This window comes from Falco cherrug, chromosome 5 (genome assembly GCF_023634085.1).
Source record: "Falco cherrug isolate bFalChe1 chromosome 5, bFalChe1.pri, whole genome shotgun sequence".
Classification (NCBI taxonomy): domain Eukaryota; kingdom Metazoa; phylum Chordata; class Aves; order Falconiformes; family Falconidae; genus Falco; species Falco cherrug.
This window is the reverse complement of record NC_073701.1, coordinates 4130358-4148530: the sequence shown is the minus strand read 5'-3', so window position 1 is coordinate 4148530 and position 18173 is coordinate 4130358. Positions and strand designations below refer to the sequence as shown.

Sequence of the window (18173 nt, the reverse complement as noted above, 5' to 3'; positions counted from 1 at the left end):
CCATCAGGAAACACAGACAGATGAGACACATCAAGACAGGAAGGTTCAGGGCTGCCATCGGAGAGACGAGGAACAGCAGGAGATTCCCGCAGCTTCTTTTGGGTAAGAAATGTTAGCACTACATGGATGTGTACACTAAACAAAAAGAGGAAGAAAAAGAGAGGGCTAAAAAAGGTTTTTGCAAGTCTCCTGCTGTTCTATGTCTTTCTCACTTTGCTCTGATCTCTCTGTACATGTCACTGGCTGGCAGGATGACTGCTTCCTGATTCATGATTTCATATTTAATTCTTTCTATATAAAAGGAATTTAAAGGAAATTATTACAAATGGTTTGGCCACACTGCATCAAGTCATTGGAAACTATTTCATTACCCCTGATGGGGGTTTTTTCCCTCTCCTTTTTTTTTTTTTTTTCTCCTTTAAGAGAAAAGTTAGATGCTTTCCTAAACACTTTCCAGACTTGAGCTATTCACAAATTGCATGTGGAAGGCAAACACAGCACAGGCCTGGAAGAAAGAGGCTCTCATACTGGACACCCCAGTAGCTTGGGGCGTTGCAGGCCAGGCGGTGTCCTCGGCAGCGTTTCCTTTCAGAGAGCTGCTGCTGCATGAAAATACTTTGGGTGTAGCAATCCTGTGCTCATCCCACAGGCACTTCATGAAAGAGGCAACTGTTCCGTGTTGGGAATTCAGAGAAGCCTCTGGCCAGCCGCGGCTGCTGGAGGCGCCCTGATTAAAGCCCCATTGTTTTGCCCACTCCAGCAGCCCTGTAAACTGCTCCCTGATGAAGACCCTGCCTGTCCAGTGGTTTGGGAAGAGGCAAATAAGTAAATACAGTCGTTGCGGGGAATAACAAAGATTGGAGGAAGCAAGGAGAGAGGAAGCAACAACAACAACAAAAAGTCTTTTAATGCAGTACATTTCTTCAAAGGCAAATGCCAAGAAGTTGGGTTTCTGGGTTGTGTTTCTTTTGTCTTTCTGACTCCTGGATCTTGCTGTACTAAGGGCTTTCAGACACTAACAAACACGTTGCAAACACAAGAAGGGGTGTTGCAGGAAAAGGGCGTTGAGATCATGCTTAATCAAACTTCCTTACATTTTGATAGCTACAGTACTGCTGTATAAGTCAATCATCTCTTTGCCTTTGCAGGTCTCCGCAGCCAGCACAGCTGAGCCACACACTTCAGGCCAGGACCTGTATCCTGATGTTAGCACATGGCTGATGGGTTTCAGAGGAAAAAAACCACCCAGCTGAGTTCATCCCCTTCTCATCTCTCAAAGGGCGACAAACAGCATGATCTAAAAGCAGAAACATACTGGAGACTACAAAACCAGAGAAGTTTTGATTCATAGCACAGGCTTCCAAAGCAAAGGAAGCTGAGGCACTGCGTGCCCTCAGCAGGCAATGAAGCTGAGCACAGTTAAATGTTAAGTCTTGAAAGCTTATCCAAGCGAGACAAAGCTGCTCTTGCTCATACCCATATACTCTGGAGCTGATCAGAGACTGAAGTTCATTTTAACATGAGTTAGGCAGCAAAGGGGGAATGAAAAAATGTAGTTAGCTGATGAAAAACTGCATCACTCTCAATGCAGTAACTCAATGGCATGTCCTTGCACTTTCCAAAACCAAGCTTGTTTAAGGGCTGAAAGGAGCCAGAAATAATTCCCTCACCTCTCACACTGGCTCAGTTTTGGGTAAGAATCTGGAAGAGTTTTGGATAACAAGAGTTGTTGGCACTGTAAGCACCTTTCCTTTACTCTCTGCTGTTTCTGATGAAGGCTGTTCCCATCTATCCTCTGGCTGGCTGCACCCAGAAAAGCAACTCTTCATCCTATCCTTACTACCAAAGATGCCAGGATTTTGAATCTTGCTCCCACTTATAGCCCTCTCTCTCCCACCATCCATTGGCAGGCTCCAGTTGTTCCAATAAGGTCAGTTTTGCTCTCAAGCTAGTTTTTCCAACCTTCCTCTCCTCCATTTCAAACATACTGGAATTTCCTCACATGCTTTCTCCACTCCACCTTTGCCCTTATTCCCTTTCCCCATTCAGCCCCTGTAGTCTCCTTTTCCTTTTCTCTGCCACACTTCTTCCCTCCCAGCTGTTTATTTGGATATTATCACTAGCTTCTATCATGAACCTAAGACTGAGTCTGGTGCCAAAATCAGAATAAATTGAAATTGCTGCCAGTGACTTGTAAGGGACAGTCCTTTCCCCGATCCAGTAACGCACCACATCCCATGGTGTGCAAAGAGAAAGCTGTGTTATTGCATATTCTCCCTTCCAAATCAGAGACTATAAAGTGAAGTTTGCACTCTTGCAGAAAGTCTTTGTAGCAGGGGTGTTTTTTTCTCTTTCTTTTTCTTTGTCTTTTTTTTTTGTGTGTGTGTGCGTGTGTGGTTTTTTGTAAAGATTAGCAGAACTAAGGACAGCATCCTGGCCAAATTCCACTTTAGGGTAATCTCTTCTGCTATTTCAGATAGATGCTGCATTGTTTTTCCACTTCCTAGACCCAGAGGTTAGGGGGTAAATGGCTGTCACGTTCTCTTCAAAGCTAAATCATCATGTATCGGGGCAGAGGCCTCACTGACTCAGGAGGAAGCACTAGCAACCTTCCTCTCCGGGTCTGTGATGCCACCCTGGTGTTCCTCACACCTCCCTCTGAGGCTCTTGGTATGGGGGCTGCCTGAGACAGGCAAGCTGGGCAAGTGCCACCCTTCTCTGCCCCCACTGTCATCCAGTGCGGCATTCCCCACAGCTGCAGGAGCCCACTTTTCAGTACTGGGTGACGAAAACAGCTGAGACCCTCCACATTTAATAATAATAATAAAAACAATAATAATACTGAGAACTTTGTATGGAAAAGAAGACAATACCAGCATCATCTAACCACTGAGGGAAGTAGAATGTGGAAGAAGAAGGAGTAGCCTAAGATCTCTGAGTCAAGCAGTGGAAGGAGCAGAGCTTGCCGTAGCCTGCAGCATGCCACCAGTGTAGCTCCTACCACCTTTGCTCTGTGTAGTTCCAACTCCAGTCTGAGAAGCTCAGCCTTGAGTCACTTCCAAACACCAGAATGTAAAGGGAAAAGCAAAAGGTGTGCTTTTAAACTGCTTCCATGTCCGCCAGGTCACCAAACCAGATGCAGGATAAAGGAAACCATGCTGAAGGTACAAAATCTCATTTCACATGTGAACATCCACGCTCTGTTCGAGCCACCGGTACTGCCTTGGCACAGGGCACGGAGTGGATGGCACTGCCCAGGGCATGCATGGAGCTCTTCCCAACATTTCAGACAACTGTGCTGCTGGTAGCTCGGAAAAGCACTCAACCAAAACTGCTGACACGTGTCAAATCGCCCCAAGCAGCGTTACTGGCCTGGCCAAGTGCATTCGAGGAGCTACCAAGCCAGGGGCATGGAGCCCACGTGCCAGGGGCTGGCCTCTTGCTCCCTGGGCCGGGATAATTGGACATTGTTTGGCCACTGAATCACCGCACTGTCGGGCTGTGGGCTTGTCTCCTAGGGACGAGCTAATTAACATGAAAACTGCCAAGGGAAGGAGAGGGTCAGAGGTGGCCCTCACCCCTTCCTCACCCCCATAGTAAGCAGGAGGTTTGTGCACAACCACAACGTCCTGAAGGTAGAAGGATGGGGAAGGGGAGGCAAAGGGAGAAGCTTCTTGAACACTTCCCATTCAAACCCAAATACAAGACCCCTCATCAGACACGGGAGAGGATTTTCCTGCCATATCCCGGTTTTCACTTGCATTCGGCTCCCTGTGAACTTGCGAGCAGCCCCCAAAGCCACCCAGAGATCTCAGCAGCACTCAGTGCCGCTCTTGCTGCCTTCTGTCCCTTGTCCCCCATTGACTGAGGTCCTGCTCCTCACCACCACAGCCCAGCCGAAGGGCTGAAAGCACTGCAGAGACAAGGCTGCACTGAACGTCCCAAACTCTACACCGGCATTGCCAAGAGGTAAAGCAAGTGGTGCTATTGCTATCAGCCTCTTTTCAAGGAGGCAGAAGTGGGGAAAGGGATGGAAATTAAGGCACTTTACAGGCTAAAATATCTTCCCTTAAGCACAAGAACTGATGTTGGGTGCACCCGCGCTGTCCCCTGAATCACAACTATGCAAAATCTTTTTATATCCTGCAAACAGTCTCTGTCAAGAGGCAGGAACACATTATTCTGATTTTCCCCATTCTCCCAAAGAAAACACATGTCTCTCCCCCATTTTTCTACCAATCCTCACTTAAATTGGCTTTATAGGTATATAACGTTGCAAAGAAAAGCCTTGCTGTCACCCTTCGTCCACCTGCTAAATCCTCCCACCATCTCACAGTGAGTTCAAATCTGTAGTAAGAGATGCATGAAAAATCCCAAGTAGGGAACCATTATTAGGGCAGGCATAAGCCTCCAAAGCCCTTAGGATCCAGAGCTGCAGTTCATGTCTGTCTGTAATGCCCAAGAGCTAACATCAATAATTTAATGAGTGCCTTACATCCTGAAATATTTCACAAACTGCAAAAACAAGATTCACTCCACCCACCTCTAGGCTGGGAGGTGGCAGCTGTTGAGCTGAGCAGAGCAAGGCTACGTGACACTTTAGGACATCGGGTAAAAAAACACAAATCATGGTTCCAGCTGAAATTGCTCCTGGAAAGGAAAAGTATGGACATGTGTACAAAAGTCCCTATCCCTTAGAAACAAAAAATAAACCAGAGCTTTTTTAAAGGGTTGGGGCCCTTGCTTTTCCCTGTGCCCAAATGGCAATGTTTCCCTAAATGATGCCATGGCAGCAACTTGACTGAAGTGATCCTACGCTTGCCATCTTCTGAATCATCCAGATTACCCATTCCTGCCACAGATTTTTTGGGGCAACTCCCATGCAAGCGCTAACCAGACATAAACCTGCTTAGGGTGTAATTGCTGCAACCGCGGCTTAAGGCTGAACAGCAGCACATTTACTGAGCTGCCATGTTGAGGAGCCTAAGCAGTATCCAGTTAATCTTCTCAAATCTCATTATTGCAGCAGAGTGACGGGTGTTTTAGCAGGCTAGAAATGAGGACTAATTAGGACTCCTAGCCCTTCTTTGTATTTACTACATTGGTTCCATCTGCGCCTCTGAAGCACGTTTGCGAGCAATGCCGGGGGGCTGCCTCCACCGCCATGCTCTGCCTGCCAACCCCAGCACCCCAAACTGGAGCTATTGGGATTTGGAACTGGATTTCCTGACTCAGACCCCGTTTGTGGCTTTACACAGCAAACCTTGGGCAGCAGCGTGTGACTGGTGCTCGCTGTCGAGCCAGGAAGGTAGAATAATGGGCTCAATAGATCAAAACCAGCTCTTCCCATTTACCGCTCCTAAGCCCGCCTTAGGCACAGGCGCTTGATGTATTGACTTTGGCAACATGTGCGTACTGCCATCCTGGCAATAAAGTTATTGAAATGGAGGGGGGGGACGACGACAAAATAAAACAAACAAACAAAAAAAAAAAAAAAAGGAAAAAAAAACCCCACCCTAAGAGGAACTGAAAACTTTTGAGAAAAAGGAGAATCCCCCACAACCCTTCTGTAACTATGAGCTGTCGCCTCAGGCAAAAAACCAAGCTCCTTTTAGAGATTCCAGGGCATTTGTTTTAACTTCTTTTTGCTGCATTCCTCTACCTTGTTGTACTTTGGGTTTCCAACCGGGACTGGAGTGGAAAGAACAGGATTATAGAAGGAAGTCTGTTGCTCTATTTTTCTGGCTTGATTAGAAGCAGAAGATGCAATAAATCTCACAAGAGAGTTTGTTCTCATTTAGCCTCTCATGTATCTGAAACTACCTGACCAGAGCAAGGGTAAGGAAAATGCAATACCAAGTGGAGCACCCTAGGAAGATGAAAGAGCAAAATGGGGAAGCTGTTCCCCTCTCGGATTTTGCATAAGGCAAGTAAGCAATTCAGTCCTGCTGACAGCTTATTTATTTCACACAATTGCAGCACAGATGCAAGAGATCCAGAAGGAGGGTCACCCTGCCCGATCACACCTCTGAACCTCCCGAGGTGTGACTGCCATCCCTACCAGCAGCACCATAATGTGAGATGAACAGGAAAACAAGCACTAGCTGCACATGGAGCAAAGGGGTTTCCCCATGCTGGTTGGTCCTGTTTCGCTGTCAAACCTCCTGTCTGCAACAGGACTGACAGCCACGTTCACTGCTGAGATGGCAAATACAGAACGCTAACAGTATCAAAAATATCCCAGCTGAAATATTCAAATCCAGGTAAACACCACCCTATCCCCAGCCCTTTTCTCCCAGTGTTCTGGGTTTGCTAAATCAGCATTTTTTGATGAGGCAGTGAATATAGAGGGTGAGATCAGGCACAGATCTAGCCTGGATTCTCAGCCCTGCATCTCACATGTAGAGAAAGTTTGTGAGCACGTCAGCACCCTTCAGAAAAAAGGGCAGGACTAATGCTGCCATGTCTGGTGAAAACCAGCCTGGTATCCTTTAAATGAAGTTTGTACTGGAGAATCTGACCTGGTCTCCTGTCTAATACTCTTTAGGAAACAAGTTACACAACTTAGGTACAGCAGGAACGTCTCCTGGCCCTTTGGATGTTCAATCCCTATTTCAGAGCTGCAGGTATAGCTCCTGTAACCATTTCACCACGTGACGGTATCTAATGACGTTACAAAACCAAATGCACACGTTTCCAGATGGGAGAGAGCAAAGAAAGGACATGAGATGTAAAGAGAGCTTTGCATTTGGTTTGGGGTTTAGTTTTTGTTCTTTCTTTAACTGTTCTGTGCTTTACAGAACTAAACAAAGCCTCCTGTTCCAGATGATAAATCTTCAAGCTGCTCCTGGTCCCAGAGAGCACGGGAGATAATAGCATTTCCAAAGGCATTTAGTTAGCTGAGCCTTGAGTGTAGAAGACGGCAGAGAGAGGAGCTGGAGATAAATGGCTGTGAACCCAGCTCAGCTGCTGAGGGCATATTTCTGAGGGCAGCAGCCACAGCTGAGAATCCTGCACAAGGATGCAAGGATGCACGTTTCGCCTCCCCTTGCCTGGTCCCCGTGCTGGAGAAGGGCATGTAATAGCCACCACAAAAGAAGCAAATCTGGCCACAAGTCCCCAGTTTGGTGCACAGTGCCTCTGGGGAGGTGTACAACCACCACCTGAGAAAGGTGTGCTGCTTCACAGCGTTATTTGTAGGCTTTCTCTTAAACCAAGGCTCCACACAGCTTTCATAAAATGCAGCGTATCAGCATATTATATAAAGCATACATTAATTCAAGCCAGCCAGCAGCAAGACTGCAGAAACCATTAAAGAACAGGGGCCCTTTATGAAAAAACAATTCATTTGCACCATTAACCAGGGCAGAAAGAATCCTTTTCACTGTCCCAACCGCATGTTAGTTATTGACTGAAATTGCCAGCCTAGGCTGGGAGACCAAGGCCAGTTTCAGATGGAAACTGTGTAAGTTACTAGGAACATCAGAAGAGTCAGGAAAAGCATTGCCAGCAGGTCAAGGGATGTGATCCCTCCCCTGTCCTCAGCACCAGTGAACCCACACCTGGAGTCCTGTGTCCAGCTCTGGGCTCCCCAGCACAAGAAAGACTTACTGGAGCAAGCCCAGCTCAGGGCCACACAGATGATTAAGGGACTGGGACATCTCTCATATGAGGAGAGGCTGGGATTGTTAAGCCTAGATAAGAGAAGGATCAGGAGGGATCTTATTGTTGTGAACAAATATCTGACGGGGGGGGGGGGACGGGGACGGGGACGGGAAGAACAGGGAGTCAGGCAGGGTCTTCCCAGTGGTGCCAGCTGACAGGACAAGAGGCACAAATTGAAACCCATGAGATTCCATCTGAACACAATACTTTTTTATTGTGATGGTAGTCAAAGGCTGGGTCAGGTTACTCACAGAGGTTGTGGGGTCTCCATCCATGGAGGTATTCCAAAGTCAGTTGGAAACGGCCCCGGACAACTGGTTCAAGCTGACCTCGATTGAGCAGAGGGTTTTGGTCTAGATAAACTCAAGAAGTCCCTGCTCATCTCAGTAATTTTGGATTCTGTAACATTTTCTACTGCTGTTAAGGTGACTCTTCCTATATGGACATTAAATCACCAAAGCTGAAGAAGCCATCCAGCCAACCCAGCATGGCTGGAACTGGGGCTGTCACACAGCACCAGCTGCTGGCATGAGGATGGAGACAGGCTGGTTTGAGGATAGCAACCGAGGCAGAGGAACCAAAGGCAAGTGCAAAAAGCATGGGTTTTGCTCTAGCCCTTTCGGTGCGCTGTTAAGACCAAAAATGTCTCCACTGGGCTGAAAATGGGAGCCTGATCCAGCTGCAGGGTCGTGTTCAAGGCAGGAGGGTGAGACAGAAGAGGACTAGGACCTCCCTGTCCACTTAAGTGATGTGCGCAAAAGACTTGTAGCATTAGGGACTGAACTTGTTGCTTTCACACACAACGGTAGCATTGATCTGGCACTTGAGTGAGGGTGAAGTTTAGTATTGGTGTCTATAATTTCACTGTCTGCAAGGGCATAAACATTTGACAACAAGCTAGGTCTTAAGCCCATGGCAAGTACTTTCATATCTGCAATCACACTGGTGCAGAAGACCAGAAAGTCTGCTTGTAGTTTCAGATTAATATAGAAAACAGAGCGTTACATTATTGAATTAAGTATGAAAGTTAATAATACAGTCAGCGCAGTTGCCCCACATTATTTAATTCGACACTAAATTCAATTTCTGTTACACTGTTCTCTGTCTGTGTCCATTGTAAACATGCTGCAGATTTATTTATTTATTTTTGTTGACAATGCAAAACACATTCACTGAAGTTATCAGCAGAGAAGCTGAAAGCTTTGGCATAGGAACAAAGGACATCTGGGGCTTGAGGCTCTGGGGACGTATGGAAAGTAGACACTAGTAGGCAACTAGCAAGACCAGTTGCCTTTAAAGCAACCAGCGGTGCGAGCCAATTAGCAGCTTTTGTATTGTAATAAGGTATCTGTAGGTTTCCATGTCAAAGCTCTAAGTGCATCTGGCACCCTGTCAGTGGTTCAGGACTGGAGGCAGACGCCAGTAGCTCTCCATCCTTTAATCATCCTCCATTTATATTTCACGCTTAGGAAAACGGCATCCAATGCAGATCGGAGATTCAGTCGAAGCCACCCCACCCCAGGTCTTTCAGAGAAGGACCAGGTATCCTGTTACTGACGGGCTGTTTTCATTTCCCCTATTACTGTTAAAGGAGAAATGAAACACTGGAACATAAATCTTTGGCACAGCCCTGACTGCCAGCAAATGTTGCTGCTGTAGAACTGCACCATATACGCAAAGCCTGAGTTACAGACACAAGCTTTCTAGTATTTTGTTTGGGTCATAAGCTCTCCAAACTTAGAACCAGGCCTACACCAAAACTTTGGATCCAAACACGCTGGACTGGTGGTTCACCGTGCCTACATCAACCTATGTTGCACAACCACCCTGCGCAGCGCCAGCATTTCATCCATGGCAGTGATTCCCTTGAGCCTTCTTGAGCTGAAATACCACCACGCAGAGAAGCCCCTACTCCTTGGTTTCCCAAGTTCAGATGAAATCAGCTGTTACCAACAAAGGGAAAACATTTGCTAAATCAAAATATGTTTTCTAATCTAGAATCTGCAGGCAAGACATGTGATTCACGCTGTTCGCAGGGAGTGGGGGAGAATGCAGGATCAAAGTGGGGCTTAGTGCATGCAAACGACACGTGTGCCTCCTGCAGCGCTTGGTAAGGGAAATGTAAAGCAGGAGGCAGCATGGAAGAGCTCTCTGCTAATCACACAGCGCCAGCAATGGAAAGTTAACACAGAACAAGGAGCTGAGCTCGCAACATGCGTGTTTAACTGCAGTAACACTGTGCCACAGAGGCACAAAAATCCAGCTCCCAAGAACCAGAAACAGATTGAGGAAGTAACACGAACATCATCCAAAACAAGGAGGAACAGTGGAGCAACAGAAGCAGACAGATGGCTCCTGCTCCCGTTGTTCCCAGTGTCTTCTTGCTCTCACTTTGTTGCCATAGAGGCTGATATCTGGGACTCATAATGTGATGCTCCACTTGTGAGAGTGGGTGGAGAAAAAGCAACCTTTATGTTATTAATAATTTCCCCCACATTCTCCATTTTGGCAGCAATGTTTCTCACTCCCCTGTCTGCTGGACATGCCTTGGCAGACTCTGAAAGGCCAAGGAGCTGGTTTCCCCCCCCAGCCCCAGCCCAGCTCCTCCACCTGCCAATTCATGTACTCAGCCCTCAGGGCCCCTCTGCCACCACTCTCCTCCACTGTACAATAATACAGTTCCCCTTCTCTTGTCCCCAGACTTCAGAGCTCAGCTGACCATTTTGCTCCCATCACAAAGATGAGAGGATGCAGCCTTAGGTATCCACGCAGGCTGCACAGCTACAGCCAGGGGTAGACCCCACAAAGCGCAGGTCAGGGAGCTTCTTAGGATATCAGCAGTGTGAAAATGCAGAGCAGGCTGCAGCAACATGCCAGACAAAAAAAAAAAAAAAAAAAAGAGGATCAATGCATTTCAAGCCAGATCAAGAGGCTGTTCTTGTCCCGTTCTCCTCCCAGACCCTGCTGCTTCCTTCCTTGCAGGGAGACAAGTGTTTGCCTAGCCTGAGTGAGGTAGGTCAGGGAAGAGATCTGGATTGAAATCAGTTTGGCTACAGAAAGAGAAAAAGGTTTCTTTTCAGCTCCATCAGTTCTTAAGACAGAAATCCCCAGTGCCACAGTTTCTAATTTTGAGAGTGGGATGAATGCAGCTCTTCATTCTTCTGCAGCAGATTAAATGAGTGTTTGCCATTTTCATTTTTCCAAGGGGACTTCAAAAAAAAAAAAAAAAGGGCCTCATCTTTTCCTCCACATTGCCATTAACAATCCTTCAGCAATTTTCCTAGGCTTTTCTGCATGCATTGCTAACCAAAAGCACCTACCCAACAGTCTGGGCATGCATTCACTTCAAAACACCAACACAGGAAAAGCATCTTAAAATAAATATACTAAGTGGACACAAATGCATCTTGGTGTAGTACACACTTACATGTGCTACGGGCTCGCATACACCCTCACGCACATCCCTGCATGCTCTTATCCCAAAACGTATGCAGCTGCACATGCGAGTGTGAGGAAGGAAAGCCACACGACCCAGAAAAGCTGCTTCACATCTGGGTAGCAGGTTTAGCAGTTGGCTCCGAAGGGAGCCTGTTCTCGAAGCGAACTGCTTTCTTCCTGAGTGACAGGTCTCCTCATCCATCTGGGGGTGGACAAGGCAGCTTCTCAATGAAACCCACTGCGTCAAAGTCAGGCAGAAGATGGCATGCCAAGGGGCTGTACCAAAACAGCCAGGGTATCCAAGGCCACCTGTCCTCTCTACAAAGCATATGATCGCCAAATTACTGTTACTATTTTCCCTCAGAAATACTTGCCTATTCTACAGCAAAGTCTTGACCCACTGCAGCTCCCAGAAGCGGTTAAGATCCTGCTTGGAGAACCAGTGCAAGCCAGAGCTACCATGTTTTTATGAGACCACTAACACTACATGAGGACTTTTCCTCACTCTTTCATCCAAACGCAGTTGTGACAAGGCAGAAGCAATCATTGCACAGCCACACGGCTCAGAAGAATATCATATGGCCTACCCATCTTGTTGTCTCCTTCCCCATATTACAATCCAGGGGCTTGTAAGGTTTTCCTCACCCTTACATTTGCAGGCAACAGCTCCCTTTCCCTGCCTGGCTGCTGTTCCAGACTGCTGCTGGCCAGCCCTGCGCTCTGCCATGGCAAGAAGGAGCCTCAAGTGCAGGGCACGAGGGATTTGGTGGCTTCAGAGCTCCTCAGATGAAGCAGCCCTATTTCTACAGCGAATAACACCGCCAATAAGCAGCACTAGACAAAGAGACAGAAAGGGCTTTGGGTGCTACATGCTCAGGATGAGAGCCATTGAGGGAGCTGTGGGGAGTGTGGGAGGGGGTTAAGGGGAAAAGCTGAGCTCATTGCATCCCAACCAGACACATAAGGCAGGAAACAGATGTGCAAGAAACCACAGAGGGGTACAGCAACAGCAGAATTAACTCTCCAGAAGATAGGAGCAGCTCAGACACATAGAGCTGACCTGCACCCTGAGAACAAGGCGTCTAATCTGAGATTTGGCTTTTTGCAGTCCTGGTAGCACCTCCTATCACATCTAGAGACCATCATACTAAAAATAAAGGAAATGATTCAGCCTTTCTCCAAGTCCTTCCTGGCTCTAAGCAAGTAAGCAAAGGTAGATCTGAACTAGTAGCAGCTCCTATGCAAAAAATTGGATTATCTTTTACCAGCACGACCCAATTTTTGTACATGCTATGTGTATTTTCATTGTAAAAAGTGGCAGTTGTACCTGGCTGTGTACCTGAAATTCCAGTCTGAATCTCCCTTGGTTAGAAGTACCAGGAGTATCAAACTCCATTTTGACTTAGCCCCCCTCACTTTAAGAGCTTTCACTTTTCCAGCCCCCTCTTACAACAGTTCTGTGATATAACCAGAAGCAAGATCACTCTTTGTGACTTTTCTTAAGCAGTTCAGGCTGTCCTGCCCCAGCTAAGGTCTGTGCCCAGCCCTGCATCTTGTCTTCTCTGCTGGCCCATCCGTCACTAGAGAATTATACTGTTGTTATTAGAGGAACTGGGGGGCTGACGTGCAGCCCCCACTGACCTCAGCAGAGGCACCATGTGCTTTTTTGTTCTGGAAACCAGGCTGGTTAGCAAGAGGCCAAAACATGGCTCTAATGTTAATCCTTCAGAGCTAATAGCTCCATTGCACCTGCACACCACTTTGGTAAAATCTGGCACAGGAAAACGGTTTAGTAGAGAGCATTAGCACTAACTGCCTCCTGCATGTCTGTCTATCCATCCCCAAAAGCCTGGCACTGCTTTCCAGTGAAACCCTGACACTCCCAAAGATCTCTTGGCTCCGTGTGTGGATTCAGTGCTGGCAGCAACAGAAGAGGGACCGTGTGAAATCAGACAACTTTTACTCATTGGTATCGCCAGCCACCATTCTTTTATGTCTTATGTGAGCTTTCCCTCAAATCCACTGCTATTAGAGTCATTGTTTGAGAATGTTAGTGGGAAGGAAGAAAAACTTAATTTTTTCCCAAGTTTCTAACCTTCTTGCCAGGGGAAGGACTGGAAAACGTAACTCAGATGCACAATGAAGTTTCAGAAAACAGAAAGCAGAAAAAAACCCAGCACTGATTTTTATTTTATCTCATGTTCTTTGTGGCCTGAGTCATGACTTTAAATGCTTGGGAGCACTGATAGCAGTCTGCCCGCATAAGGAGCATGACCAGCCTCTGTGTAGAGACTGTCAGCAGGAAAAGGCCAAGTAGGGTCAAATGCGTTAGTGACAGGAACTGACCTGAAATACAGTAAATTTAACACATCTGAGCTTCCAACCAGCTACCAGACAGCAGCATCTGTCCATCGCCACTGACCTGGGTCAGATCCAAAAAATCAGCTTAAGGCTAAAGGCTTTGTATCACATTTTTAGTTTCCCAAGCTGCCTCACTATACCTGCCAAAGTCTTTCTGTCTACACTGCTTTTAAATACTTTGTAGTTCTGCTGCAGCTTTTATTGTATCATCATAAAGCTCTTGGTAACAGAGCCTTAGATACATCTGTCTGATTAGGGAGACAGTGGGATCTTTTCACCCTTCGCTGAAATGCAGCCATCTCTGAAGCAGGCTATAGCAAGCTACTAAACAGTTAAATGACAGGGAGGAAATGCTGATACCTTAAGCAGAATAAAATTCTCTCCACTGGAATTTGGCAACTACACGGAGACTAAGGTCCTTGCAGAAATCACAAGCTGCTCTTCAATAACCGCAAGTATGTAGGGACTCAAATTGTGCATCTCCTCCACAAAGCATCACACAAGTGGTGCAGCACCCCCTAACTGTAACGGCCATGTACTAATCCGGAGGGAAAAAAGCTAAACTGAATTGTCTACACTAGCCTCGGCCATCCACACCCACCCCCCTCCCCGTGCTCCCTTTGCCATCCCCATCCCCAGCAAAGCTGGTCTCCGCTTCTCTTCGCCTGTGCGAGATGTGCAGGACCAGTCACACAAAGCAACACTGCAGGATGGCATAAAGCAGACCCCAGCATGAAAGACCAACCAACCTGACTTGTGTCCTGCCTGTCCCACAGCCTCTTCTTCTTTCCCAGTTAACCCTTCTGGGTGCATTTCAAAACCTGCTTTCACAAAGGTCCATAACAAAACATTTTCTGGACAGCAGCCAAAGTGCTCTCCCGGTCCTCATCACTCCCACACACGGCGCACAGTCTTAAGTCTTCATTGCTTCCAAGTAGGGAACAACCACAGCCTGCATCCTGCCAGTGAAACGCATCTATCTAAAGCAGAGACAAAGTTACTACTTTAATTCTCTACCAAAGCCCTCCCTTGCAGGAGCACTGGCTTGTCACTGGAAATAATTCTTAGCAGGACAATTCAATTATCCCCAAATCAACCACCTCTCATACCCTAAATGTTCTTCTAATTTTGTTTTATAGTTACAGGTAGCAAATTTATGAAGTCCTGGTGACATCTGAACCTTCATTTCTTCCCAAGATGTCACTTTGGCATACTTGGTCACATTCCTATTAATCCTGAGAGCCCTACTAGCAACCAAGTGAATATCTGTAACACTCTCCCTTCTTCTCCCCCTGTCCTGACGAATGGAATTGTACCAGTCTGACTTACACCCTTCTCAATAAACCTATAACAATTGAGTCTTTCATTTCTGGATCCCACGGCACTGGGCAACGGGATGTGCTATTCAACAATACTGCATAAAGGGAAAGGAACTTCATATTCTCCCCCACTGCTCCTCAGCACGGAGAGACAAGTAGGTTGGAACTGTGAACCATCCCACAAATGAGTCTTGAGGCAATGTCCTTCTTTCTTGTGCCCAAAAACTATTTTAAAAAACGATGAGATTTTAGGTAATAAATTTTGCTCTTCTGGCATAATTTCAACTGCAGTAACTGTGTTTCTCCCTTTAAAATCCCCCTTGCTGCTTCAGCTGAATATACTGCCTGTGCCTGCCTTCCCTGCGTTGTTTTTCAGTGTTCCTGTAAACAGCTGTAAATTGTTCCTCCACCACAGCAGCTCATGTTAGCACTGGATGGAATTTATCTATCTGTACCTCACGCTGGCAAAGTGCTATCAGTTCATTAAGTCTGTTATTTTTGCTATTTCAACTCAACTGCCATTAAGGGCTATATAAGTTAAAAGATACAGTAATTGTTATGGATGACTCACAGTGAAATTGAATGACTGGCTTTCCCCCGTACCTAAGTAAATGCACGTATATAACAATTTATCTTGGTGATACATGTACTGCCGTCTTCGCTGTGCAACGGAAAGGAGTGCTGTGATGTAGTCCATCCCTCTGCCAGTGCAGTTCCACCCTGCACTTCATCAGCCATGCTCATCGGCAAATGAAAGACCTGATTGTACAGCCCTCCCCGTACAAAGCTGACATTGCTGCTAGAAGCTTTTTTTTTTTTTTTTTTTTTTTTGCACAGGGTAGCCTGACCTTGCTAAAAGTCAGTTAATTCAAGCTGGAACATAATGCTAAACCTGGAAGATAATGCTAACGTCAGGGATGGTAACAGGCATATATTTATTTTTCCTCTTGCTAAACAGCAGGTCTTTATGCCAAACTCACAACTGCTTCTCTCATCAGCCAACCCTCTGTAAGAAAAACCATTCTGCTCCTTCCCTCATCAAGGACTGACCATTTCACCTCTGATTTATTGGAGTTACCTCTTGTCTGAGCTACCACGTTCTCATCTGATACCTGGGGGCATGGAGGTCAGGAGGAGGAGGAAACGAGAGAAAGGTAACAGGCAGGGGAGTGAAAACATAAGCTCAGTTGCCCCCTACACCTCACACCCATCCCTACTCCACCTCACCCCCTGGTCTCAATCCTGTCTGCGTCCAGCAGGGAAAGGACATTACGGGAACTGTACTGGAGTCCAGGAGGGGCAGACAGGACGTTCCCAGTTCCTCCCTACAGCCCTGCAACACTCTAGTCTTGGGACAATTTTGAAGTCCGGGAGCAGGCAACGCTAAGCGCCATTCCGATTTCCCAGCCTAGCTCTCTGTAAGCCTGCTGCTCCCTTCCACGGCCAGGCAGATGGGAGAAGGCATCCCACCATACGGCTCACTGCCTCTGCCCACACCTTAGGCAGCCCGAGAGCCACAGCCCAGCCCTTTGTGCACACACAGTGCTACTCATGCAAGGGACATGCAGATGCATCACCAAAGCAATCTTCCGATCGTTCATTCATCTTGAGTAAGCGGGCAGTGACTCCGCTTCCCAGGGGTAACCCAGCTCCCTCAGCCTTGTGAAAGGTCTCAATGGCAGTCCTATGGCTTAAAACCGGGGGGGCACGCTCTGCTTCTCCGCAACCCGAATGAGAATAAAGAGGCATTTACCATCCTGCCCAGAGCTCTCCAGATACTCCGTCAGGTCGCAGCCGAATGCGCTCGCGGCTCCCTTCCTCTTGAGTTTCTGTTTGGCTCCCTTGTTCTTCATGAGGTTAGTCCCAAAAGAGGTTCACCCCCCTCCTGCTTGCCCCCCTCCCCCCGGCCTCACGCTGGGCAGCAAAAATCTTGCTCTTCTCCTCAGACCACTGCCCGTGTCCCGTTCCCAGGGAGCAACATCAGGGGTCCCGTACACCGTCCAGCCGGAGAAGTAAACATTAATCCCCACCAGATGCTGGGCTGCTCCTGTGGCGGAGGAAGGTCAGGGCGAGAGGAGGCTTCCCAGCCAGCAGCAGCAGCGATCATAGCCCGAGCCCGGAAGGGTTCTCATCAGAGGGAAGTGGGTGGTGAACGGGTGCCCGCATCGGAGCTGGCAAGTTGGGGGCAGGCAGTGGGGGGGGGACACACACACGTCTTTCCCTCAGCGTGGTCCCGGGACCCTCCACAGCCACCTTCTGGGTTTCGTCAGCCACGCTGTCACCACTTCCAGCAGCAAGCGTCCCAGCCTGGTCGTCCTTCTCTCAGCTTTTGGAGGAGACTGGAAGTTCAAACGGACTAATGAAAAGGGACTGGGGAAGACTCTGCACAAGGCTCCTCGTTGGCTCCCCCCCTTCCCCTCCTCCTGCCTTCGGACAGTTAGAGGAATGAGAAACCAGCTTCCTGTCCTGACTCCCGCTCGCTCGCTCGCTCCATTCCCCCGTTTTACAAATCCTAGGATTATCCAGCTCAAAAAAATGCTGAAGGGAAGTTAGTTGAGAAGGGGGGCGGAGGACAGTTTTTGGCAGTAACGTGCCTGCATGTGTGTGTGTGTGTGTGTGCACGCGTACAGAGAGGCTGCGGGAGGGCGGGGAGAGGAGTTGGGGTACGAGGGGGAGGAAGAGGGAAAGCCTGTCCTGACAGTCGGCAGATAACGGACTGCCTGAGAGGAAATCACTGCCAGCCGAGCCGCAGCCCGCAGCGCACTCAGACCTTCCCGCGCTGCCAATGCTCAGCTCTGAAAAGGCCCAACAAGGGGCCGGCGAGGAGGAGAGAGACCAGGAGCCGCCCCAGTAAAATCTCTGCCGCTGTTCATCAAGTCATTCGTCGCAAGGCGCCTTCCTGCCCTCCAACACGGCTCCGTCACTTCAGCGTTTGCCTTCCTTTGCAGGGGCGCAGGCTGGAGCCACCGCAGTGCAAGAAGGGGGTAGAAAGCTGGGGAACTAGAGAGAGGGAGGAGGAGGGAAACCTTCAGCTCTCTCCTCCCTGGCAAGCAGAAACAGATGCCGTCCAGGCATCTAAGTTCATGTATCTTTGAGTCAGCTCCCAAAAAAAGGCTCCTCTTGACCAATGAAGGTGTGTAGAGATAACAGAAAATCACTCTCGTAGCAGCAAGAAGGGAAATGGGATGGGTCTGCCCTCAAGCCCTGAGTCTTGCTCCCCTCCACAACACTTTTCCAGTCCATTTTTCAGGACACGCATATCTTTGCTCCTAAGAGCGGTCGCTTGCACTTACTCTATGTTTTTAATCCCAGAAATTCATTTACAATCCCAGAAAGATTCCCAGAAAATCTTTACAGGGCTGGGTATGCTGGTGGGCCACACACTTCACC

General features: G+C 47.9%; 1 protein-coding gene across 1 annotated transcript in view; it reads right to left on the bottom strand.

Moving 5' to 3' along the window:
* ARHGAP31 (Rho GTPase activating protein 31) overlaps positions 1-17822 on the bottom strand; it is a 57078-nt gene extending 39256 nt beyond the window's left edge. Inside the window, exon 1 of the mRNA XM_005433334.3 lies at positions 16537-17822. Coding sequence (XP_005433391.2) covers positions 16537-16636 — 100 coding nt within the window. The 5' untranslated portion in view covers positions 16637-17822. The remainder of the gene's footprint in view (positions 1-16536) is intronic.
* Positions 17823-18173: the final 351 nt, after the last annotated feature.